The sequence below is a fragment of the Pleuronectes platessa genome, chromosome 15, assembly GCF_947347685.1.
Source record: "Pleuronectes platessa chromosome 15, fPlePla1.1, whole genome shotgun sequence".
In the NCBI taxonomy this organism is placed as follows: Eukaryota; Metazoa; Chordata; class Actinopteri; order Pleuronectiformes; family Pleuronectidae; genus Pleuronectes; species Pleuronectes platessa.
The window spans coordinates 19,194,756-19,220,949 of record NC_070640.1 but is presented as its reverse complement, the minus strand read 5'-3'; the positions used below and the strand labels follow the sequence as shown (position 1 = coordinate 19,220,949).

General features: G+C 40.4%; 2 protein-coding genes across 5 annotated transcripts; both read left to right on the top strand.

The window, feature by feature from the left end:
* The first annotated feature begins 557 nt into the window (after window positions 1–557).
* On the top strand, window positions 558–4,921 carry c1qbp (complement component 1, q subcomponent binding protein). Its single transcript, XM_053441626.1, has 6 exons — window positions 558–920; window positions 2,310–2,460; window positions 2,545–2,644; window positions 2,771–2,866; window positions 2,986–3,111; window positions 4,161–4,921. Exons 1-6 carry the CDS (start codon window positions 668–670, stop codon window positions 4,308–4,310), a joined length of 876 nt encoding a protein of 291 aa, XP_053297601.1. The 5' UTR covers window positions 558–667; the 3' UTR covers window positions 4,311–4,921.
* Window positions 4,922–6,605: 1,684 nt separating this feature from the next.
* LOC128457096 (carbohydrate-responsive element-binding protein) lies at window positions 6,606–25,322 on the top strand. 4 transcript variants are annotated; one of them, XM_053441623.1, is made up of 17 exons: window positions 6,606–7,144; window positions 9,128–9,234; window positions 9,417–9,499; window positions 9,678–9,767; window positions 10,813–10,854; window positions 15,088–15,262; window positions 16,585–16,665; window positions 17,866–18,017; window positions 18,111–18,702; window positions 18,810–18,865; window positions 20,046–20,391; window positions 21,350–21,456; window positions 21,600–21,722; window positions 21,946–22,073; window positions 23,149–23,272; window positions 24,618–24,747; window positions 24,847–25,322. In XM_053441623.1, the coding sequence occupies exons 1-17, from the start codon at window positions 6,792–6,794 to the stop codon at window positions 25,011–25,013; spliced, it is 2,856 nt and encodes a 951-aa protein (XP_053297598.1). In that variant the 5' UTR covers window positions 6,606–6,791; the 3' UTR covers window positions 25,014–25,322. The 4 variants fall into 4 exon arrangements, with proteins under 4 accessions (XP_053297598.1, XP_053297599.1, XP_053297597.1 ...); XM_053441624.1 differs by having other exon boundaries at window positions 20,043–20,391; window positions 21,362–21,456; XM_053441622.1 differs by having other exon boundaries at window positions 20,043–20,391.
* Window positions 25,323–26,194: the final 872 nt, after the last annotated feature.

Here is a 26,194-nt window from a genome sequence, read left to right as displayed (position 1 = left end):
CACATTACTCAAGTAAATCTATCAAGACATAAACATAAATTCCTCAGAAGAGCATGACGGGATCACTGCAGTGCACATCTTGGGGAGTGTATCTAAGAAGAGCTATTTTACCATTATCTATACACACCAACATGTGTGTACAGTTTTCAGCAATGACACTGCACATCTCTACATCATTACTTAAATTCTTCCTGATGATGTGACCTAGATAACTTACACAGACACGTGGTGCTGTTTCAGATGCTGTAACCTTCAAGTCATCACTGAGGTCAGATCTCTGCTCTGACGTTCGAGCGCCTTCATCAAGCCGCAAGGGGCGCTGTTTGGATTAGAACCAGATTGGAACCTGGATATCAGAGACTATATAAAAGCCATGTTTTCAATGTTACTATTCATTACTTATAATTAAAGTTAAATGATTAATGTAGCATCAAAGCATTATGGCTTTGTAATGTTAAATAATCCAGATGATGTAATTTTGCTTCACTGGGTTTTAAAGTTTAACTTCCGGTGCAGAGGTCGCAATTACGACAGGTCAATGTGTCCTTCCACACGTGTGTTCCTGTCATCTTACAGCAGCGGCTCCAACAGGCAGCAGCTCTGTGCTCGTGTGTTTCCACACTAACTTATTCCCTTGTTGTTCACCTTATTATTATTACCCCCAGTCATGCTGAAGTCTGTTGTCCGGGCGGTGGGAGCCGCCGTCCGCGTCTCCTCAGCCACCGCGTCCACAGCCCGAGCTCTGCCGCTCTGCTGCCCGACTCTGTGCTCTCCCAGCTCGGCCACAGCGCGGCCCTTCACCCGCTCCCTCTGGATGCTCAACAACAACGGAGCCTCGTCGGGATACCGGCCACAGCTGTTCAGCTCCAGAGTTTGGAATCCCTCGGTGTCGTGTGGATGTGGAGGACTGCACACAGAAGGTATGGCAACCAGGGGACGAGGGAAGCTAAGCTAAGCTAGATGCTATGTGACAGCGCTGCACGTTGAGGGAGGACCAAGCTTTGGAGCTCTACAAACTGTTCACTTAAATTAATATATTCAATTGATAAATTCAGCCTCTAGACACAACTGATTCGATCTGTTGTCAGTCACAAGTTAGCAGGGATAGCATCTAGTCTCTTTAGATGGTTGGCATTCACCTTGACAGACAGTGGCTGCGAGCAGAGGTTAAATTAGGATTAGGATTCAGTCTGTTCTGATCTGGAGAAGAAAATATATCCCCCAATATGTATTTATATTATAGAATCAATACATATTTATTGAAAAATAGTTTGACACTTTGTAAAGTGGTTTCCAATAGAAATCCTCCTCACTGTCAAATACATATTATCTGTACTAGCTACATTTATATTATTTTTTTCAATCAAATGTTCTGTGATCATGATCTTCTCTTCTTAACATGATCTCTGCACATTGTCAGGCATTAACCAGCTTCGGTTTTGAATTCAGTATAAATGTTAAGGTCTAATTAGCCGTTTTCATACAAGTGTATTGGTGTGTTGCCTTAAATCCACTTTATTTCTGATCCACATTGTCTTGCTAACTAACAAACTAAATGAACAAAATCAAAACCTTTGTGACAAACTGGTTGATATTATAATACATCTGTTGTAACATCATAATAACCACAAAAAGAACATTACCTGACCTATGAACAAATTAAGTTAAGTTATCACTTCACCTGCTTCACTGTGTTCACTGCAGCCTCACTGCTCTGTCTGGTGTGTGGGTGGAGGGCCACGCACTGTGAATACCATCTGTCTCTAAGGAGAACTGGCCTGAGAATCAGGGCAAATATAAATGTTAATATGGAAAAAAACAACTTATCCAACACAAGATATCTGAAATAAAATCCCTTTTGTAGCACAAACGTATAAGGTCGACAGCCTATGCTTAGGGAAAGCACATTAGTACCTCATTTATGTTTTCTGCAGTCACAAAGTTATTTTTAGATCATTCCTTTATTTATTGAGATCAAGAAAGCTGTAGAAAAATATACATCAGACTGATGTGTAAGGCTGCCTATCCCATTGTAAGTCTATGGTCCTGGTATTAACATCCATCCTGAGGGATCCAATGAAAAGTATGCATGCTCACACCTGATATCCCACTTTCTACGTGCTCATTGTGCTGAGTATTACAGCCCTGTCTCAATTTAACCCCTGGTTCTGTTTTAAAAAAGTGAAAAATTCACAGCTAAAATTAATCGTAAATGTTTGTTGCACTTGTTTTCATCCTGTGTATCAGTTTATCTCTGTGGCCTTCTGTCTCATGATGGAGTCATTTAACCCGGCTGACACTTTTAACAGGTGACAAAGCATTCGGTGATTTCCTGTCTGATGAAATCAAAGAAGAGCAGAAGATCCAGAAAACCAAAACTCTTCCCAAGATGTCTGGAGGATGGGAGCTGGGGCTGAACGGCACAGAGGCTAAACTCACAAGACATTTTGCAGGAGATAAGTAAGTCTGCGGCTGTGACTAAAGAAAAAGTGGTTCGTTGAACACTACTGTATATGAGCTCATAATGCATCTGCTGCTCCACAGGATCTCTGTCACATTCAACGTCAACAACAGCATTCCTCCTAGCTTTGAGGAAGAGGCAGAACAAGGACAGCAGAAGTCAGCAGCAGCAGCAGAAGAAGAGGTGAGCCCCAAGCCAACCTGACTGTTTAAGTCAGACGTGTATGTAAAAAATATATGCAATCATAACTATGTTGGTGCTTAAGAATTTACTGATTGACATTAATATAATTTATAATTCTGTTTACAGCCAGAAATGGTGTCATCGCCAAACTTTGTTGTTGAAGTAACGAAACAGGGTGCAAAACATTCCCTGGTGTTTGACTGCCATTATCCTGAAGATGAGGTAAGCACAGTATGTGTAAATTCATGCAAGATGTCGTATTGTGAGCAACGGCATGTCTCTGACCTTGTGTGAAATAGCCAATCTGTGATGTAAATAAGAATCGCATTTGGCATTTGTAGATGAGTCATGGTGAAGGAGAGGAGGAGAGCGACATCTTTGCCATTCGTGAGGTCAGTTTCCAGCCCGAGGGAGATGATGAGTGGAAGGAGACGAGCTATACACTCGGCACAGACTCTCTCGACTGGGTAAGTCTACTTGGGATCCTCCTACCTGGTTTATCTGCAATGAAGATATTATAGTCAATGTTTTTCATAAAATGAAACTGAATTTGCTTTATTATAGTTCACATGTGGTTTATATACAAGTTTAAATGAATAAGTCAACTGCTGTGGTTTTTTATACATTGCATGTCGGCTACTACAGAGGTCTGTTAAGCAGGCGACAGAATCTTCATGCTCATCTTTTTTACAATAAAAGCTCTTTAATTCTCCTCTCTACAAAACATTATTTCGACAAAATAAATGTTGTGCTTTTACTTTGAAGGTAACTTGCTAAAGAAATGTGATTTTATGACTGTTGCTGCCATGACGGAGATCATTACCATGGACCCCCGTCAATGTCTGTGTTAGTCCTATATAGTCTGAATACGGCTGTAGTTTATCAGAGGGTGTAAAAGAAGACATGTTTAACTCGGCCCAGCGACAGCTCCTTCAGCTGACACACACACACACACCCTCCCTCTCATCCTATTAACCATTATACATGTAGCCAAGAGTTCAATTCATATATACCTTGAGGTTAAAGTTTAACAAGGACATGAAGAATGTGAGTTTGAACCGGGACAGTATGCCTGTTTATTTTTTCAAAACTAGTCAACACTTCGCTCAGAAAACAGAACAATTAGAGTTGGTGAGCTTTCACAATAAAAGTCCCAAACAGATACACTGCTTATGATGAAAGGGAACACAATTTCACTGACCAGCCTTACACAATAAGGCAACTAAATAAAATAGCTTAGATAAATCTTTTTTTTTTATAGCCATCTTTGCACTATGAAAACTGATAATATAATATTACATATTTTAGTTCATTAGCTATATAATTATACTATACTCTTTATTGCGCTTCTTTTTACTTCAGTAGTATTGATAATCGAGAAAAACGTAAAACCTTGATATTTCCTTTGAAAAAAATGTAATCTCGTGACATCCCTTCCATAAGAGTTGATGAGACTTGAGGTCGGTAGTGTCACTTTAAATGACATAGGATTTCATGCTGTGTGGGTTTTTTTCAGGCCCTGTATGACCACTTGATGGACTTCCTGGCCGACCGCGGGGTCGACAACACTTTTGCTGATGAACTGATGGAGCTGAGTACCGCCATTGAGCATCAAGAGTACATCAAATTCCTGGAAAACCTCCAAGGCTTTGTTAAATGTAACTAGTGTTAGATAGAAGCTGAATTTCACTGATCTTTAAACCATGTCCTGGCAAATTTGGAAATCCGATGGTTCAGCAAGACTAAAGCGAATGTTGCAGCACTGAAAGATTGATCTGCTTGGCACTCTCAAGAGACTGACGGTAGTGTTTGTGACACGAAATGTCACAAAGACTGGGCTGCAAAGCATGATCTTTGAGAAAATGTGACTTTATTTTTCTGTAACTTAAACAAGATAGAAATATAAGTTAAATATATGAAGACTGTAAACAGTTTAGGTCATGAAAATGGGCAGAAACCGTCCTCTCAAGAAATGCCTCTCTGTTCTGGAGTTACTGTCTTCACTGCAGTGGTTCAACATGGTCCAGCACTATAGTATATGTTCAAGTTCCCACAAGTAAAAAATTGACAAATTAGTCAGGATGGAACATCAAAACACAAACACCGAAAAAAACAAATGCGTTTACAAAGTCACTCTTAACTCTCGTATGTGTGACAGCCTATGTTACCCTGCTGAGTCCTCTGTAAGACCATAACAAACAGTTTAAATCTGAATGGCATATGTCTTTGTGTGTTGAGAATGGAAGGTCTGTGTTCATTAAAACAGTTTGATATGAATGGATGTTTTGACGTTTTATTTCATCAGGTGATCCTGTTGCTCTTTAAAATATATAGAGTGGCCACGTGACAATTATCAGTACTTCACAAATCACTGAAAAGATCATAACCTTCAATGTAGTTTTAATACCAGAGGTTCCAGCCCTGAAGGAAGGCAAATGTCCTTAAAAAGAAAGTAGAATATTTACCTCCACTTTTTGCATCCTGTCAATTTGAGAGCAGGATAACACAATAAATACTAGACGGATTACTATGAAACCTTTTTTTGTTATTTTCTTCACATTGAAAAAATGTATTTACATCCAGGGCTTTTGAACTCATCTCAAAATGTTTGATTTCTCTACGTTTACCTTCTTTTTCGCTGAGAATGATTCTCTTGTAGACAATTGCTTGCTTTTTACCTGCATTCCTAATAAATATACTTTTAATAGAGGGCATGTACCAAGTTCTCAGAGAATTTGTTCGAAGGAGAGTAGGAAAGATACAAATATGATTTCCAAACCAGAGGTGAGATAAACATGTGATTTATTCATTATGTCGACCCTGGTGAAAGTCGAGCAGTCTCCAAAGTAACAAAGTGCTCTACAGTAAAACAAAAAGTCACTAACCAAGAGTCGGTGGTTCCATCCCCAGCTTTTCCAGTCGGAAAACTCAACTGCACTGAATCCCAAATTGTCCCTAATGGCTGAGGGTGGTGAATGGTGTCTGATGTAGGAAAATGCTACGTTTACGAGCACTTTATAAAGTTGTGAAAATGGGTGCGTGTGAATGGATAAGACTGGAAAAGCTCTAAATAAATACAGTTCACTTGCCATATATCATAAAACAAGATACAAATAAATAAATACAATTCACCATATTTACATGGCAGCAGTTTTTTCCTTTCACATCACCCTCAGGTTGGGGAGCACATATATGCTGTCAACATCTAAAGACACTAAAATTTGCACAGCACTGCTAAAATATATTTATTAACTCTACGATCATTAGTCAATGTGTATCATATTTAATGAGCTGATCATTAGTAGTAAATCATAAAAATAACCACATCTCTGAAATGAATGTAGTAGAATAACTATACTGAATGACAGTACAATATTTCTGTCTGGCAGAGCAGACGTATGAAGTGCAGGGTGGAAGTTGAAGGAATTGGAGGAACTCAAGAATGCGGGAAGTTAAAAAAGCCTTTAAGATCTAATGCCTATTGAATCATATCAACAGTGACAATATTCCATTGACTTTTAGTCATTCAGGCCTTGATCAGGGCAAGAGAGCAATTTACCAACTTCTTGAACTTGAACTTATCAACCCCTTTTTTACAGGATGGTAACACTCCCCCCGTAATGATGAAAATAGATAGATAGAGAGATAGATAGATAGATCGATCGATCGATATACTGCATAGAGAGAGAATGAGAGAGAGAGAGAGAGAGATAGATCTATAGATAGATGTAACTTTATTGATCGTTAAGGGAATTTAGAATAAGTACGAACAGTCTAAAATTACTCTAAAATATGAAAATGCTATTAGAATATTTCATTGTAAATGATAGGCCCATTCTAACCCTGTATTAGAGTCTAAATGTATCGTTATTATATTTTGAAATGACCTCATCAGCATTGGTCTATTAATGATTAGCATCTTCAGGAAGTTGAACATAACGTTCCGCTGTTATAACAGTAGTGCTCAGAAGTGTGCGGCTGGTGAGGTGGACAGATGTGTCTAAGCTGACAGATGTGAGCAGGAACACTGGAACATCATGGGAAACCCAGGGGGGGCGGGGGGAGGAGGAGGAGGAGGGTGTGGGAGTCATTTGAGGAGAAAGTTCACAGTCTGCAGGAGAAGTCCACGCTGAGAGAACAACGCACCATGGCGGGTAAAGGGCAGAGCCAGCTCCAGCACTCATGGGAGTTGGACTTGGAGCCGGAGGGGGCCCCGGCTCAGGGGGCCCAAGTCGGGCCGTCCACCTGCTCCTCCAGCCGCTCCTCCAGCCGCTCCTCCAACCGCGTCCAGGTTATCCACAGCGGACACTTCATGGTGTCGTCGCCGCACAGCGACTCCGAGCGGCGCAAGAGGGAAAGCGGGGAGTCGCTGAGGTACGACTTCGACACGGTGAACAGGACGTGGTGTCAGACGTACCGCTACGGGCCCCTGAGCTCCGGCAGCCTGAGCATCGACCCCACTCTGACCCGCCTGTTTGAGTGCATGTCCCTGGCCTACAGGTGGGTCCCTGCTCGTCTTCTCTGGAACCACGTGAAAACCGTGCATGAGCTCAGTTTGGCTGCTTCTTCATCTGAAAATGCAGCCATTACTTTTAGTTTATTTAGTGAATGTGTTCAGGTCTTCTCCTTTAGCCGCGGTCATGTGGGCCTTCGTCTGCGCGTCTGTTCCAGGTGTTACGGTCCAGGTGCTGGAAAAAGAACGAAAAACAAAGGTTTAATGTCACTTACTGTGGACGTTTGATAAAAAGTTAAAACGATTTTACTTTCTACGAATTAACAAGTATATTGAAATGGAATATTATATAGGTAATTAACAAAAAATGGCATATAGGCATTTTCATCTCACTCTTGTTTATGGTAATAGAAAGTTATTAATTCCCTAAGGAAATTGATGGTATTTTCCCCTATGCTTTCCTAAAATGTCTACAGTACAATTAATTGAGACTTGACATGCAGACAGGGGTGGTCAGAATGAACAAGAGGGTGGTGGAGGTTCTTTGTCACCTTTTAAGGACATTTTTAAAATGATGTTTTAAATGATATTTAATTTTGAGCAATTTATGAATACCATAATGTAAATTGAGTTGATTTCCCTTTCATTTTCTAAAAATGTCTGCAGTGCAATCTTCTGAAACTTGGGATACAATGGTTGTCATCCTGAACAAGAGAAAAGTGGACAATTATTTGTTACATCTTAAGATATCTTAAGAAAAAATTATATAAAAAATTTGCAATTTATGAGTCCCGTAATGAAAACTGAGCTGACTTTCCTTATAATTATTCTCTAAAATTCTGCATTAAAATCTTTATTTTCAAGCTGCGGCAGGCGTGACCATGTTTTCACAAACGATGGACCACATGACCGCTGTTTCTTGTTTGCAGCAACTTATTTTGAAAAATAAGCCAGCAGGTCATTATTGATAGAATACAATCTTTCCCTGTGTTGTGATCTCCTCTCTAGATGTGTTTTCAAGAGCCACAGACATAGAGAGCTCCACCTAAAACTATACCAGGATTTATTGTTTCTGCACATTCATTTTAAAAATGTGATGTGTTGGAAAAGAGATGTTTTCGCAGCCTCTTGTGCAACAGCTTGGAAAATCTGCAGTGAAAACTGGACTTTGATACTAGTTGGCAGCACCGGGCAGACTACAGTGTCACCGAGGGAAAGCAGAGAAGATCCTATGATGCCTTACATTATTTTAGTTAGCCTTTTGCTTTGACTTAACACTGTGCTTATTTCACCTTATTACATAGATACCGTGTAAATGGAAAGATGAAAAATGCCAGGTTTTATTTTGTCGTTTAAAAATGGTGTATGAAATAAGAATAGTCCAGATTTGAAGCTGTTTTGTGACCACATCTGGAGCACACTTGCAAAGAAGGCTCCTGCTATTTCTCTTTAAAAGCATCTTTCAGTTGCAGTTACAAATGACAGACCCAGAGCAGATATTTTTCTTACAAGCCACTTTGTGTCAGTAGTTTCATGAAAGTAGCACAATAATGCCTGAAGAATGATGGTTTCCAGTAAAACCAGACCACGTTCCCTTAAGGACCATAGCATTAAGGACCTATAATGTGGAACAGGTATATTGCGGTTCTTTGTCTTCAACTGGACTGGTGTTAATGAGTTCTCATCCTGACAGCGATGTTTCTCCATTAAATGCATGTTGAAAATGACTCCCTCTGGCTTCCTAGCAACTTCCCAAGCACCTCACATTATGGGGCCTCCTCTGAGCAGCAGGATGAGGGACACTGGGAAAGAGTGCAAGACGTCTGCAGTGCACTGGTGAACAAGCTGATTTGACACTATTAGTCAACATCAAGACATGTTTTTAACAGATGTGGCCACAGAGTTTTTCCACTGTGTCATTTTCCCTCCAAAGAGTATTTTGTCACTTGTCTGTGCCACTAATCATGAAGAGAAAATAATATTTTCCACAAACAATGTATTATTCAAAGTCTTCTTTCCCTTTGTTGCAGTGGCAAGATCGTCTCACCGAAGTGGAAGTCTTTTAAGGGTCTGCGGCTGCTGTGGAGGGATAAAATTCGTATTAACAATGCCATCTGGAGAGGCTGGTACATTCAGTGTGAGACCGCCACTCTGCACCTTCCTCATAACGGACAATGACGTTACACAAAAAGCAACAGAAATTGGGATAATAAAAAAAAAACACACAAACTAAGGAATCCCCCTTTTTCTTGGTAACTAAATGATTGTTCCTTGTGCAACAGCTACAATCCTGTTGATTTTGTTGTTATGTCTCTTTAGACTGGGAGAGGAAGAAGAGCTCAGTGTGTGGCTTCGTCACCCCTCTGGAGGGCTCTGAGGGCGATGCCCATCGAAAGCCTCAAGTGAGTCCACTGTGTTTAAGGAATTCTTTAATCAGTCTTCTTTGAGGAAGTATAAGCTGGGTTATTTTTGATTAAATCATGAATGCAAATGATAATAAATGTATATTGCTGATGTTTATATAATAAGCGAATGACCGTTTACACGTGTGATTTTTGTATTTCTGCTTCACATCAACAGACGATTGTGCTGGAGGGCAGCTACTGGAAGAGAAGGATTGAGGTGGTGATCAGGGAGTATCATAAGTGGAGGATTTACTATAAGAAGAGGGTGAGAGAACTCATTTTATTTTAAAAGCACACCTGTTTATTTTGAGTTGTATGCTCGCAGCTCAGTGGATGGGATTGACATTTTAATATTTTGTACCTATATAAGATGAATCCTCTGACTGCAGGGATGGATTTGTCCTGTAAGATTTCAAAAGTTTTACTTACCCTAACAAGTATTTCCAAATTAACTAGATGGATTAGCAAAACAACCGCAAAGACAATCTTGGTTCCTGGGTAATATACACTAATGATTGGTATTTGTGGTGTAATGTCTCTGTAATGGCCCTGAGAGCTCAACACATTACAACGTCAGGACACACATACAAATAGACACTACATGTACTCGTATAGAAAAAACCCTAACGCTGAATTAATTAAGAAACTTTATGTCTTTATAGATCAGCATGTATTGTCTTTACTGCGGCGTTGTTGATCTGATACCTAACTACCTAACATGAAGTTAGTCCGTTTCTCAATTAAGTGTATTTCATCCGATTACTGGAATTGGCAGGATAACATTATGCACAGTGCTAATGCTAGGTTAACAGCCTTTATCAGAAATAATATATAAATGTTAAAAAAAAGCGTTTATCAAATTTGTCACACAATTCACATTTTTTAGCACTGAGGTAAAGCCAACATTAGTTATTTCTGGATTCTCAGATAATGGCAACAAGTGGGTCCAGGCCAATTTCATCTCGTTTAGCGTTCCCTGGAAAAATTTGTTTTGCTGTGCGCTTTCTATTTGAAGCACAACTGTTGTCAAATTTATGTGTTGTGTTTATTTGCATGTGTTTTCTGAAGTTGCATTGCGTTGAGCTCTCTGCGCCACGGTCACTTTGGATTGATTGCTGTGAAATGTTGCACCTATTAGGTGAAAACATGTTTCCAACAGGATGAACTCAAGTTTGTGACCAAATTCCTGCCAGAAATAATGACATCATCGGTCCCGGTTGCACTGTGTTGTTAGCATGTCTGCTACCACGGCTTTTGGCTTTGTGAGTTTTCTCATCAATTAAACAGTTTCTCTTGCTTTTTCTTTGCAGCTTGAGAAAAAGAAGGATGATATTCTATCAATGCTGCAAGAGGTATGGCAACCGACCAGTCCACCTTTATCATTATTATCATGTGAAAATCACTAATGAAAAGAAACATTGATTTTGATTCTTGAAAGCTGAATTTGGTTCATTGACCCATCCTCTTGTGTGTGTGTGTGTGTGTGTGTGTGTGTGTGAGTGTGTGTGTGTGTGTGTGTGTGTGCGAGCTGGTGACCTGCTGGCATTGTTCGATGGTTTTATGATCATCAAGGTTCTACAAACAGCTATTAGTCTCCCCTGATTAAGTACAGAGGAAAATAAACAACTGAATAGAAACAAAAACATGCAAAAAGAGTTGGTCCATAATTTGTAGGCAATTGACGCATATTGATTTCCTGAAGCAACAATACCTCTCACAGACCCTTAGGCTTCATCTGTATTCAGGTGAAATAGTTACAGAATTTAATGTCATCAAATCTGACCTAGTTCAGCGGTGGGCCCGTGTGTGACGTCACGGTGAGGCAAAAAACAAACAAAAGAGCAAAAGGCAAAATAGGAGAAAAGCAAAGAGAGGGGAGGGACTGTGGGGAAGAACTTCATTCATGATCGTATACTCACAGTGCCGGAGATGGGCCCTCGGGAATCACAGCCCACGTCCCACTATTACTACTCTCTCACCTTTCACGAATACTTTCTCTGTGCCACCGGATGCTCACATTTGAACTGAGGTCACAGTTAAGATCAAATTGTGTATGCACTTTGCAGCGCATGAAAAGACACATGTCAGCACATATCTGACAGGTCAAAGATTCATGGAGCTGCTTTAATGCTCCGTGTTCCCAAAGTGTTATCTCGCGTTTGACTGAACAGATCATTTGCAGTGGCTGTAAAAACAACACCTGCACTATCAGTTTACTGTAATGCTTGTTTATGTCATATACTTTATAACAGTTTGCGGCTCTCAAAGCCTCGTTTGAAAATTGAATTGGCTAAATAAAGTTAGTGTGTTGTTCTCATAAAATCTTTTACATTCTGATTATGCAAGGATAATAGCTTTATCCTCTCACACTGCGCGTTGCATTTCAAACGCCTTTGGGGATCTGATCTTTTACAGACTATTATAGACTGTTAGTACACTGTCGGTCCTAATATTAAAACTCAGTCAATCATTTTAAGAGGGAAACAAAGTCCTCCCAGGCTCCTGAACCAGGTTATAAATAAAGGCCGTAGCAGGAACGCTGTGCTTAAACATGGGGAGTGGACTGTACAACCAATCAGAAGTTTGTACTTTGATAGTGATGGGGTATCACTATTGATTTGTAGCCAGGCTACGCCTCTATAGATACTGACGTAGGTTTGTCGGTCGACTGGTCAGTACACCACAGTGAACCAGACTGAACTAGAATGCCACTCAATAGAGCACATTCCTCCACCAGTCCCCTTAAATTCCATCAAGCTGCACCGAATTTCTCATAAAGATCAGTCCCCTGAATGTGTAAATACATTGAAGGAGACAAAGGTCAGAGTGGATTTGGCCTGTGGGGTTAAGGGTCAATTGGCTGGCCTTGTTTTTAAAGTTAAGCTTTGGTCACTTCCTCTCTGTTAGTCCTAACTGTTTGTGTAGTTGTAATGGCTTATGTATTTGGTAGGTGTCTCTCACGACCCACTTTACTTTTTTGACCTTTTTCTTTTTCTTTTTGGATTCAGTAACATGCTCATCTTAAATGTAGGAACATCGCTTTAAAAAGTGATTCCCTCAGAGCCTCAGTTACACGTTATAATGACCGTAATGTTCTGTGTGGTGCTGACAGGACGCCGGGAGGAGATGTGATGCAGATCTGGTTTCTATGTGGTAGACCCAGTTAATTTTGAAGTTCTTTTTATTAGCATTATTCTGTGTGATAACAAACATTTTGGTTATATTTATAGGCCTCCCTCTCCTCCAGAATGATATATTGCAAACTATTGATTTGTTTAAGAGATATGATGAAGTGATTGTTTTGGGTGACATCAACAGTAACTGGTTTGATTGACTCCCACTAATGTGTTGTTACCGTAAACCTCACATAGAGAATCAATGAAGCAGCCAGATCAGATCATCTGTCCTCATCTCTGTTCGACTGGAGACCTGAAGGGAGAATTCAATCAGATTGTTGTATCTGATCACTCTGTTATATTTAGTGAAGGGAAAACTTAAATTCCACTATTCCTCTGAAAAATATTAGACTGAGACAGTAGAATGTAAATTTGACGGAATGTCTCTTTTTCTAATTTAGGGAAGTAAATGATGAACATGCCACTGCAAATAAGAGTATAAGAGTCAATGGTAGACATTTCCCCTGTTTCAGTTCACATCTAAGCCTCTTCAAACACAAAGAAGAAACATCGCTCATCTAAAGATACTTCTGATTGAGGAATGCATGTAAGACCAGAACAAAGAATGCAAAATCCAAATACTATAGAGTTTGTTTTTTTGCAGGATATTTTTTACCCAAGACAGTTCTGGAAACAACTGAACTGTATTCTCAATAAACCTAATCAAATATTATAAAACCGATACAAATTAACCACATGATTATTTCTGATGCCTAACTTTGTTTTCACCCCATTTCAATTCTGATTCCTCAAGCTCAACATCTTCTAATGGTTTATATTTATTTGGACAAATAATTTCCCATAATAGTAGCAAAAGTTGCTGTTCATAATAATTTATCCCATTGCAGTTTATTAAATTTGTCGCTGTCTATTTGTTTATTTCCATATGGAAATTACAGTTACACCTCTTTTCCAAGATGGAGACCTATTCTGTGTTCACCATTTTTTGCTCGTTTATACAACTGACCAAAGTTGTTTTATATATGAATCACTTTGAACCTGGAAGGCTATTTCACTAGTTTTAGTTCTTTCTCAGATATCTTTAATTGTCCTTCATTTTTCTTACATCTGAGGGGAAGTCTGTGGGAGAGGCTGAGCGATCTGTGTGTATCTGTGTATTTGTGTTATATGTATGATGTGTAACACTGATGGGTATGTGTTTTATATGGTTGTGTTTGTGTTGAATGCACCCTCCTGTATCCACTTCCTCATATTTTCTGGATCTTGTAGCTGAAGACATTTGATGTCTGGAGCAGATTACTGCATAACAGCAATCTAGAGCAGAGGTTCTCAATTGTTCATGTATGTCCCTCAGAATAATTTGACACAGCCTATTGTTTTTTTTGTTTGTAGTTAGTTGTGAAAGGACAACACAAGAGAAATGTCTCAGAAAAAGATGTTAATAACACATAAAAATATGTTTTTGCCACATCTGGAAACTTTTTCATGGACTCATATCTGCTTACATATTTTAATGTCAATGTCATATTATCTCGTGTATCATCGAATATTTGTTGATCTGTAAATAATCCCAATCGGAAGTGAGAAATTTGGAGTCGCTCATATGCATGAGCATTATGTTTTTTTTCTTCACCAAGGCAACAGCAATTTGTTTTGTGAGGGGCTTCAAGTCGCCGCACATGAACGTGAACGTGCCGCCAAAATTAGGTCAGGGACAAAAGCCTGCTGGTCTTGTTGAAACGGTGAGACATCAAAATATGAAATTGACAAAGGCAACATAATGAGAATCTGTGAGGTGCTACTGTTTTTGAACAATATGTCAGAAGTGCTTTTTCATCATGCGCTGTATTTACACGTAGAGACACACACAAACATGCATATATGCACACGGCAATCTTACCTCATTTCGGCTGGTTTTCACTTATATTCCCCTGCAAAGAAAACAAATCGAGGGGTGAATAAATAAATTACCAGCGGGGATATGTCATGTTTTGAGACGTAATCAAAACTGTTTCCGGCTCAGTCTGGGCTTCCCTATAAATGTAGCCTCACATTTCCAAAACAGAGGGAAAAGCCTGAGCCAAGAGCTTCTTTCTCTGTGAGTTTTGTTAACTGGGTTTAAAGAGGACAACCGACTCTTGGACTTAATAGCTGGTTGGCTGGATGGATAATGGATATACAGATCCAATATGTGTAATTTAGTATTTGGATTCAACTGCAGTGCTTGCTGCTTTGATATTTGTAATTTGGTAACTGGATCCATTGAGTGTGTATAATTACATTTTGGTTTTTACTATTCGTGCTGGATGTATTCAGTTGGGGCTAAATGCCATCAATGCACTAATCTGCATTCAGGCCTTCGCAGCCCTATGTGCAGGGCGCCCTCCAATGGATGGATCAGGCATTGACTGATGGAAGTGTTGTTCTCCTTGGGCTGATGTGCTGCAGGGTCAGATGTGCCAGTCCAAGCTGGAGAAATGGAACAGTCAGATGCACCAGGAGCCGGAGGCAGCTCCAGTGGAGGCCCACATGTTTGACCTGGACTGCCTTCTGTCCGACATCGCCGACACCCTGTTCACCATGACGCAAAAGCCGGGCTCCTGGGCCTGCGACCAGCAGGACAGTAAGTAGGCACACACTGTGACTATGCCCCCAGTCTCACATATAGTGTCACAGGTAGATCAGCTCCACATATACTGTAACTATGTGATATATAATGTAATATGATGAGATGAGAATATCCAATTATTGGTCCTACTTAATGTTTTAAAGCTTCTAAAATGCATTCTTTTCAAAGGACTTGCATTTAGTCAAACATATACTGCAGACATCAATTCAGGATTTAGTATTTTTGAATACAGTTTTGTGATTGATTCTCATGCTGCCAGCGGAGTTTTCCCCAATCAAATCTGATCAAATCACTATCATACAGCCCTGAAACGTCTCAGTGATAAATGTGGTTGCTGCGTATTTAAAGGATTTTTTTTTTACATGTTTCTATATATATTCATTTTTTTATTTATATATATAAATATATTTTCTTTCACCAGGCATACACATTACTGTTAATTTAATTTAAGAGCAAAGCCAGGACAGTGTAGTGGAGTCTAGCATTAGGAAACAGGGGAATCGCTTTGCTGTGTCCAATAGTAATCAATATATTTTTATCAACATCAATTTCAACTAAACCACATAATAATACTTTATTGATTGAAGTCACTGTGGCCAGCTGAGCAAATAGTCAACAAATTACAGCCCATAAGCAACACAGTATCTGTATCTGTGTATCATATTTACTTATCTTCGTGTCAGGGAGACTGTTCACCAGCTGATGACCAGTGGAAGGTGGTGATACAGCAGGAAAATAACCCTAAACACCAATCATCCCATTGAAGTGGCCCAGTCAGGGCCCAGACCTTAACCCAATAGAGATGCTACGGCAGTACCTCAAGAGTTTGCCCTAGTTATCTCAAGAATAGCTGAAGCTGAGCTGACAAGCATGTCTCTGGGAGTAAATTGACATTGTTCAGGTCTGAATGGCAGCTACAGAAAACATTCGACTAGTTAATAAATCATTGAGCTCCCCGTATATCTCACAAGCCCAGTGAAAGTTTAATGGAGGCTGCGTCACAACGACCAGTTAATGTAGGAAAACAGGTTATTCTAAATCAATCAATCAATCAAATTTCAATTCTTATAGGCTGTATTCACAAATCACAATTTGCCTCATAGGGTTTAACAAGGTGCGACATCCTCTGCCCTTAACTCCCGACTAGAGTGAGGAAGGCTTCACAGACTTTTTTCTTGTCACCGTGGAATCAAAGGAAGATTTTAGAGATCGATCATGAGCTTTTCGTCGTCCTCTCTGCAAGAAAGCAAATTAGTGACACATTGACAGATGCACTCAAACAAATGTTTTTCTATCTCGTTGTCCTTTCTCTTCAGACTACACCAGCAATGCTGATATTATCCAGCCAGGGCTGAGTCCACTGCAGCCCGACCTGGCTGAATTCATGGATATGCAAGGTAGTGTGTGTGTCTGTGTGTGTGTGTGTGTGCGTGTGTGTGTCTGTCTGTCTGTCTGTCTGTCTGACTGTCTGTCTGTCTGTCTGTCTGTCTGTCTGTCTGTCTGTCTGCCTTTCTTTCTTCCTTCCTTCCTTCCTTCCTTCCTTCCTTCCTTCCTTCCTTCCTTCCTTCCTTCCTTCCAGTGGTATCTCATCCATCGTGTTTGAGCTGCTCATCTTTGTCCTGCGTAGTTAATAATTTAATCATAGTTTGATATACGTGAGAATTTCTTTTTCTTTAACAGAGAATAGAAAATGATGCACACTGCAGCAAAATGATGATGCTGACCTCTGTTTTAAGAGCTTGTCTTTATCTATGTGAAAAAGTTATTAAAGCATAAAAAGGAGAAAAGCTCAGCAGGCGGTCAGGGGACTTTTAAAGTGGATTTTCTGCATGTCGGTCATCCTGTCATGTAAGAGGGATCCACCACGGCCCAAAATGAGTAAGTGTAGGATTATGTAAAGGTCTTGGTAAAGTAAACACATAATAAAATCAGCAACAGCAACAAGTTAAACAAGTCAAGTTTCATTTTAGTGCAAGATAATTGATTGTCTACTGGCTGACTCCTGAATCCTTTTATAAGTTAATACTTGTTAATATGTCCTCCAGAGTGTGAGAGGCAGGAAATGTTTTTTTCTACGTAGCCTCAGGCTGCTCACCTCTGGAGACCTAACAGCGCGCCTGCAGCAAGACAACGTCGGCAGGGGACCTGCATACAGGATGGAGTAGTCAGGCTGGGGTTTAGGTCCTTGCTCAGAGGCACGTTGGCTGTGGTTGTTGTGTTACTGTCAGTGAAACAATCCAACAGGCCACTGGCTACTCGTCAATCTTTGTAAGACACACATAGTTCCTGCCACTGTTGTAATACAGTGTGTGTGTTAGTCACTGAGCCAGATCCACACTGACACTCAAGGAGTCCTCCCTTCAGTCATGCCCCTCCAAAACACTACATGGAAAGTGAGTGAGTAATCCTGCTGACAAATGAACAAACAGACAAACAAAATGAAAAAAAATTGACTCACTTTAACATTTAATGATTGATGGAATCATTTATTGAGTTGGCTCAAATTCACCAAGACTCTACTTTTCCTACATTTTTGTCATTTGTCTCCTCGCATCAGTGTCAGAATTTGTGATTAACAGTGTGTGTGTTTTTCTCAGATATCTTTATGAACTGCACTGACCAGGCCATGGCACACACTGGTTTTGCTGACTGCGGTTATTTCCAGAGCTCATCCAGCACAGCATTCGCTTCGGTTCCACCCACTGTAGTAACAGCTCCTCAGCTGCTTTTGGACAGCCAGCTCGCCCAGGTACGGTGGCTGTTAACAACTTCACCTGCTCTTGAGACATCTTGCTGTGCAAACATTTCACACACAGTAAAGAGTGAATCTTGTCTCTTCCAGCCCAATCTGTCTTCTGACAATTTGCCTCAGCTGTCCTCATCCAATATCCGGCCAGAACCGACAAGGCCAGGCCAGGACTTCAGCGAATACCACACGTCCAGCATGGGATCACAAGCCATGTCATATGGACACCAGCTGTACCCCAATACACCTGCTGCTCTCGCCTTCAACACCTGCACCCAGCAGCCGGCCACTGCAAGTATTCCTTTTTTGCACCAACCATCCCACAAGTTTGGCAACTACCCGACAACAAGTGTGACCTCCAGTGTCATCACCCACACCGCCTCTACCATGGGGGCCCAGGGCTCTGTGCAGCAGGGTCACGGCTTCACATACGCACAGACTCCCTGCCACTCTCTCAGTTACCCTGCCAACATGTCTGACCCGCTCCAGGCGATGCTGCCCTCTGTCACCCCAGCCCACTACTTCTCCATCCCGAGGCAGGTCGCCGTCACTGGGGTCAGGGGGAAGCACAAGAAAAAGACCGGGGGAGCGAGGACAGTTAGTCCCTCTGTCACTCAGTCTGGCTCCCAGTTCATTGCCCCCAAACCCCCTAGCTGCCTGGCTCAACTGCTCTCCGGCACCCGGGAACGTAAGTCAGCTCATTCATCATTCTGTCATTAACATCAGTTATTAGTTGGAAACAATAATGGGAAAAACTATTTTGTGAGGAAAAAAGTATTGGTATTGGGTTTTCAGGGCAACCATTGCTGGTGACAGCCAAAGGTCAGAGGTCATCATCGCCTAGCTCCACGGTAAGACTGTCACATTGTGTTTATACAGTAAGTAGCTTGGTACAGCATGCCCGCATCAAATAATGTAATAAGAAGAAGATGAAAAAGAAGAAGAAGTTAAAAAAAAAAATCTAATATCTAAATAATAAGTTTGAAGCTACACTGCAGTATTTTATAATTATTCTGTATTATTAACTCTAATGTTTGGCTTAGGATCTGTTGGTCATCTTTAACAATTCTACTTAATTTTAACTTGAGCTATTTCACTTTCTGACTTCTCATAATTTTATGAGATTTGCTCTAAAACATTGATGTTGACAGCATAATGAAGTTTAAGGAAACAGACAATGACACATTTGATCTGTCTGGGTTCTTAGACACCACTGGTGTAAAACATAGTTTAATTGAGTTGTTTTTTTTATCAGTTGTATAAAAGGGATTTAGACATTTCTGAAGGCCTACATGTTAGGTTTGAATAAAATGAGGACAAAACTTATATTGGGTAAATTATTTAGAAATTGTCATTATTTTACCGCAGCTAGGACCTCATGGAAAGGATATCTAAACAAAAAAAACTGGTTTATTACGATACACTATGTTCTGATTTGGCCTCAATTTAAATCATACATAAAAAAAAACAACAACAGGGAATTCACAGACAGATCAATGATACCCACTACAAGGAATAGCTAATTCTGTGTTATAAAAGTCGGTCTCATCACGGCTATAAAAAATCATAGATATCAGTGGCAAAAGAATGGAGTAATACAATGATTAAGATTTCATCATTTGAACACATGTTGGGTAGAATTAGTAATCGGGTACAAAAGAGACATGGGAACACTTCTGGCTTTATGTCAAGCTGAGCCCACTTTGATCTGTAGTGTATCTACAATGTGGGGACTGACAAAACTGCAAAATGTATTTATAATGAAAAAAACATAAAGATTCAATCAAATAAAGCATTCATGAGAAAAGACAGTGTCCAACTTAAATGGAGACGTGCATCAATGTAAAGTTGAACCGTATCTGGAGAGTTATATTAAACATTACCATGAAACTTAATGATTATCCAAGTTAAGGGTTAAAGTTAAAGAACCTTAAAATGTATAAACTAAGAGCCTTAATGCTTGATTGTATTCCTCTCAGGAGTGTTTGTGTAGGAAATCATTCTAAGTAGAGGTTGTGTGTTGTTCAGCAGTTGAGAAGCAACACACATGTTGGTGGAGCTGCTTCGCAGCTGCCGCATGGAGCCGGCTGGCCTGCGGGGATGTACGTGTTGACGCCTATGCACGGCCAGAGCGCAAGCATGGGTCACAGCAGTCCTCAACACAGAACCTCCAGGGGCCTGGGGGTGTCTACCCTGCTCGCCCACGACTCCGCCAGCCTGGGTCACAGCAGTCCTCAACCCAGCACCTCCAGGGGCCTGGGGGTGTCTACCCTGCTCGCCCACGGCTCTGCACATACTGGCCCCACCATGGTCATTCCCAAGAATGAGAAACTGTCTCCTGTCCAGATCTACAGCACAGACAGGAGCAGCCAATCTGGTGAGGCCCTCAGAGCTCTGAAGCATTTATTTTCTAAATGCACTTAGGATTCACATATTGTCAAGGAATACAAATTCAGCTCGTCAAAGATAAATAGAAGATAAAAATTGTTCTGTCCAGTGGTTTATAAAAAATAAACTGCTTTTTTTGTCATCGACTGATTAGAAATTAAAATAAAATTATTTAAAGTGAAATAACAATTTACCATCTTTTATGAGTTTTGGATAATTACCACTATACCATAGACTGTATATAAAGATGGATGACATGACTGTCCCACAGCTCAATCCCCCCCTGGTGGCTGGCTGCAGTATGGGTTATAGACCCTGCCTCATCCCTGTTATTGTATGGGTCATTGACCAAACTAAAAGGTAAAAAATCAAATCACAGACGGTATATGTCATTTTATCAAAGCAATTGTCACACTGATCTTTTCATATGTCCATTATGTTTGGTTTTAATTAGTTATCCGATGCTATAGAAACGGGGTGAAACGTCAAGATTGACGGCTGAGACTGACTCTCGATCAGTTGATTGCATGTATCAGCAGGACCTTGATACTGTGGCTCCATCCTGTGATCACTACCGTATAGCTTCTGAAGGCGGGATATCCAAGATGTTTCATCTTAATTTCAGGATGTGGAAGGAAAGTGGAGACGCGTCGTCCATCTTTATATACAGATAATGGTTACAATGCTAAAAACACATTTATGTATGTTCCTCTATTTTCTCAGCCATTGTGAGTGGATAAGTAGCAAAAAAGTCATGTTGAATAAAGATAACTTTAGAAGTCAGAGCATCCACAATCATAGTATAGACTGAAAGGATGATGATATGTAATATAAATCAGATTATTGTCCTTTTGAGATTTTAATGTGCACAGCAGTACAACGCAGAGATTTTGGTATAAAGACGAGATGTAGAAGTCAAAAAAATTGTAATAAAATGTTTATTTTAGTCAATTTTTCAGAACATCCTGGGAGAACATCAACACCAAACCCTTTAGAGATGGTCTCCAACCCAGAGTCCCCGCAGTCAGTCCATGTAAAGAGAGAGTCAAGTAAGGTAATACATACTATCTCCTTCAGTCTGCCCTTTAACTGAGCGTGAAGGCAGTGAACTGTTTTCCCTGTTGAATGTTAAATATGTGAGAAGTGAAGAGTAAAGAGAAAGTCTCAGTGCACATTTCTAAGATTTGTTGTCTGCAGCATTCCGAGACCAGGAGGGTAACTCACATCTCAGCAGAGCAGAAGAGGCGGTTCAACATCAAAACGGGATTTGACACTTTACATAACCTTGTGACAACACTCAGCTCTCAGTCAAGCATAAAGGTACTGGAAAAAGAATTGCTGCTGCATAGATAATGTGTGGATGTGCTGAGAGGTGGAGGCCAGACGGCATGAAGCGGACGCTGAGTTTAACAGGAAAACTTGAATGAATGCAGATGACACCAAACATTATTATTAGGAATGTAACCACAGGACTATTTCATATTTGTGACTGACTGTGGTGCTCAGTGTGGCTGACGTGGTGATCCTCTGTGTGCCGTCACAGATCAGTAATGCCACCACGCTGCAGAAGACGGGCGAGTACATCACTAAGATGCAGCAGGAGAGAACTCAGCTGCAGGAGCAGGCTCAGAAACTCAGAGAGGAAGTCCAGCTCCTCAACTCTGACATCAAGTGAGACCTTTAGCTCGGCCTGACTTCTACTTTCTATCTCAGTGTGTGTGCGTGTGTGTGTGCGTGCCTGCGTGCCTTCGTGTGTGTGTGCGTGTGTGTGTGTGTGTGTGTGTGTGTGTGCGTGCATCAATATGAGTGTAAGTATTTCCAGGAGGATTGTTGGATATTCTGCAGTTAGGATGAACACTTAACACTCAAAAAATAAATATTTTGTTGAAGTTGTGTTTAAAAGAACAGGTTTTAGGGCCATATTAGTAAAGATAATTCTGAGATTTCTAGAATAATCAGTAATATCAGGAGCATCAAGTAATAATATGATTTAAATAAAGTCTTAAATGAGAAGAAAGTTGTAATATTCCAAGAATAAAGTAGAGAACATTTATGGAAGTAAGCTGCAGGGAGTACTCGCACAAAACTCATTGTGACCATTACCAAACATTTCCTCCTCCACAAAAGAGGCAATTTCCTCGTTGTTCTTTTTGCAGAATAGAATCAGTTTCTTACACATTATTTCCAAAGACCTGATACTATGATAATGTGACGCTGATTTGACAAAAGCTATTTTGTTATATGTGAAACTTACACCAAAGTACACCTTAACAGAATGCTCCACATTCCTCTGTTTAACACAGACAACAGGCTGACCTCCTGATACTCTCCATCTAATGTGACACATAGTTTGAAGTTACGACCATATTCTCGTACTATTACAATTTTAATAAAAAAAATCTCCGATATATTTTTCTCCACAAGTGGCCCTATTACTCTGTTGTATAGAAGCATTGTTTTATATTCCTGTGATATAAATTGAGGATCAGCTGATGCCATTTAAACTACTGAAGAAAGTGATAGTGAAATTCAGGAGTCCTTTATTTTATCTGTAAATGGCAAATCAATCATAGTTTGCACAAAGTCTTATAGTTGGGAGTAACCTTGTTCTTTTAATGGCAGTTTGTAAAGACAGAACTCAGTTGAGTATGGGGGTGTTACAGACAAGTTGGTTGAATGCATGCTGAACATTGTCTGTCTGTTGTGGTGGGGGGGCTGTTGACTCACTGTGTGTGTGTTCGTGCAGTGCGTGTCAGATGCAGCTACCGGCCACCGGCGTGCCCATCACGCGGCAACGCTTCGACCACATGAGGCAGAAGTTCAGAGAGTACGTCCGGATGCAGACTCTGCAAAACTGGAAGTTCTGGATCGTATCCCTGTGAATGTAAATCTGCAAGTTAATTAAAACAGACACGACTTTAAAAACTCACCTAATCTGCATAAAACTAATTCCGCATTATAATTAAGCGCTGTGTACTAAATGAACCCTTCTGTTCCTGCATGAGCGTCTTATGGTTCAGTACTGTAGTTGGCTGCAGCATCATTTGGCTTCTGCAGACTTTTGGATGAATTTCAAATTACGTCTTGTTCCCTAAAACGTTTATCCCAGAATCCAAATGAGCTTATTACAGTGAGTATCCTGCCAATATGGATAGATACTGAGAAAGATAGTGTTTATAAATTAAAGTCTGGCCGGGGAAAGATACTCTGAAATGGAGCCTTTGGTCCAGGACACTGAATGGTAAATATCCAAACTTGGGTTTTATCATTTCAGGGAAGTTTTAATTCAGACAAAGCACATGATTATTCCAGGCCTTATCAGGGAGATACATCCAAAGTGTGTGTGTTGCATAAAAAAAGTATTATGTAAATGTAATACATAACTCTTCCCTTAATGATCACCTAATCCGTTACCACTGCTCTTATCTTGGAGGCAAGATTAGAAGACTAGATAATGATTTTATCATGTTTGTGTGTTGCACAAAAAAACACCTCGAGGGGATTTCCTCTCCATGAATATTGAAATATTTCCTGATGGTTCCTTTAGAGATTGTGGTTTTATCTTGATCTGCTTTCAAAGTATCCTTATTTAAATACAAAAGTTTTCCAAGAGGATGCTTTCTCTCGGATTCAAGATAAGCAGCATTTACCAGTTTCTTATTTTAAATCACATGAAAAGACCAAAACCAAAACCATATTTATATCAATACAAAACTAAAATATCAATCAGAAGAGCATATAGCCCTGCCAAGGCCGAACAGTTTTCTTTAAAACGATTAGGCCACAGCAAAGTATACAACCGAATAGAAACCAGTTCCCTAAATATGCCAGGTTTTTTTCTGTGAGCCACACCATTGCAAAGAACATGTTCCTTTATTACTATGAATGTGGTCACTTTAGATTATTTTGAATTGATCCACATTCACAAATCTGCTGCTGCACGCACTGCACCAAATGTGTATCAATTTGCAGTGGGAACATATTGCCAAACTACTTCTCCATTTTCTCATATTGAGAAGTGCTAAGCTTTTTTTTATAAAACAATTTTTATTGAGATTATGTCTACAGTAAGAACCAATGAAAATTGAGGACCAAATCCTCAATTTGGCTTTGTTCTTTTTTGGAGAAAATAAGCTTTATATTCAGATTTAAAGAGTATTAAACACTTTTCTTGAATTCACGTTTTCTATGAGCCTTTTCTCAACTCAGCATCAGTTCGGTTTCATCATCGAGCCACTGTTCGAGTCCTATAATTCAATGGTGTCCACTGCCAGCGTGGAGGACCACTTTAGAACCACTATGTCCTGGCTGGACCAGCACTGCTCCCTGCCTGCCCTCAGACCCAGTAAGTCCAGTGCTGATGTAAAACCAATACTGCCATCGCTCCATGTGTTGTCCTTTCTCATTATCTGAAAGTTGTCTTTGTCATGTCACTGTACATTAGTGGTTCTGAATTCACTCCGCCACTTGAGCACCAGCACTGCCATCCTGACAGAGCCCAGGCTCCTTCCAGAGCAGGCCACCGTCGCTGTCACCCAGGTTGACCCCTCTGCCCCCCCGGATGACTCCTTACACCGAGCTACTTGGGACGATGTACCCCTTGACCCTTAAGAAAACACAGTGCACAGGAGACCGGGAGCCAGAGCAGGGCCTGGAATGTTCAAAAGAATCGACCCAACTGTTCATCCCGAGACTGTTTGTAATTATATTCCAATAAAACCCACCAGCTGCAAAAAAAATGGATATGTGGTATCGGCTTAAAAACTTGTTATATGTTTATAACTATTTCTCAGCTTCAATGTAGTTTTCTTTGGCTAAGCAGAAGTTCACAAGATGTTCAGATGTACAGTGGAAAGAGACGTCAGTTACTGTGACTGTTGAATGACTTCAATTTTTGTTAAATAAAGTTTGTTTACATCAGTCGACGGCTGCATTTATTATCTATTATTGTTTCATCTCTGGTTCAGGGTTCCTATGGCCTTGAAAAAAATGTAAGAGCTATTTTAGAATATAAGGCTCAGTAGCTTTTAGAGTGGTTAGCACTGTCACCTCACATTAAGTAGGTTCTTGGTTTGAATCCCGGTTCTTCCCGGGTCTTTCTGTGTGGATTTGCTCCAGGTACTCCATCTTCCTTCCACAGTCTAAAGACATTCTGATTGGGGTATAGGTTAATTGGAGACCCTAAATTGAGCATATGCACAGGTGTGCATTGATGGATTCTCTTTTTTTATGTCGACTATGATGACCTGGCAACCTGTCCAGCGTGTTCCTGCCTCTTGCTGAAATTGGACTGGGATTTGGTGCCGCTCCCAATGGCGTCAATAATGGATGGACGGCTCTTAAAGTGGAGTCTGCAGACTAGCAGGACTCATTACATGTGACTCACGGTTCAGAGTCAAACAAAAACTAGCAAAATTATTCCCCCCCATAAACTTTTATGTTATAATGACAGGTGCTCTGATTCGAGATTTTTGTGTCAGTTTTGAACAAAACCATAACATAAGATATATTATAGGGTCCCTTAGAACCAAGGCAAAAGTTAAACTATGACCCTGACTTGTGTGAAATTCAGTATCCCAGAGCTGAGCCTGTATCCTTTCTTTCTGGTGCTGGTGAACATGGACTGTGTGCGAAATCACCCACTCTTTCACTAACCCATACTCACTATGTAGTGGACTATATTGTGAGAATTAAGGGAGCTTGGACATATGAGGTTTGGACACAGTCAATATCCAAAAGTGATTAGACCCACATGGGATATGTCACAAGTTGGTAGAATTTAGGGAGGATGG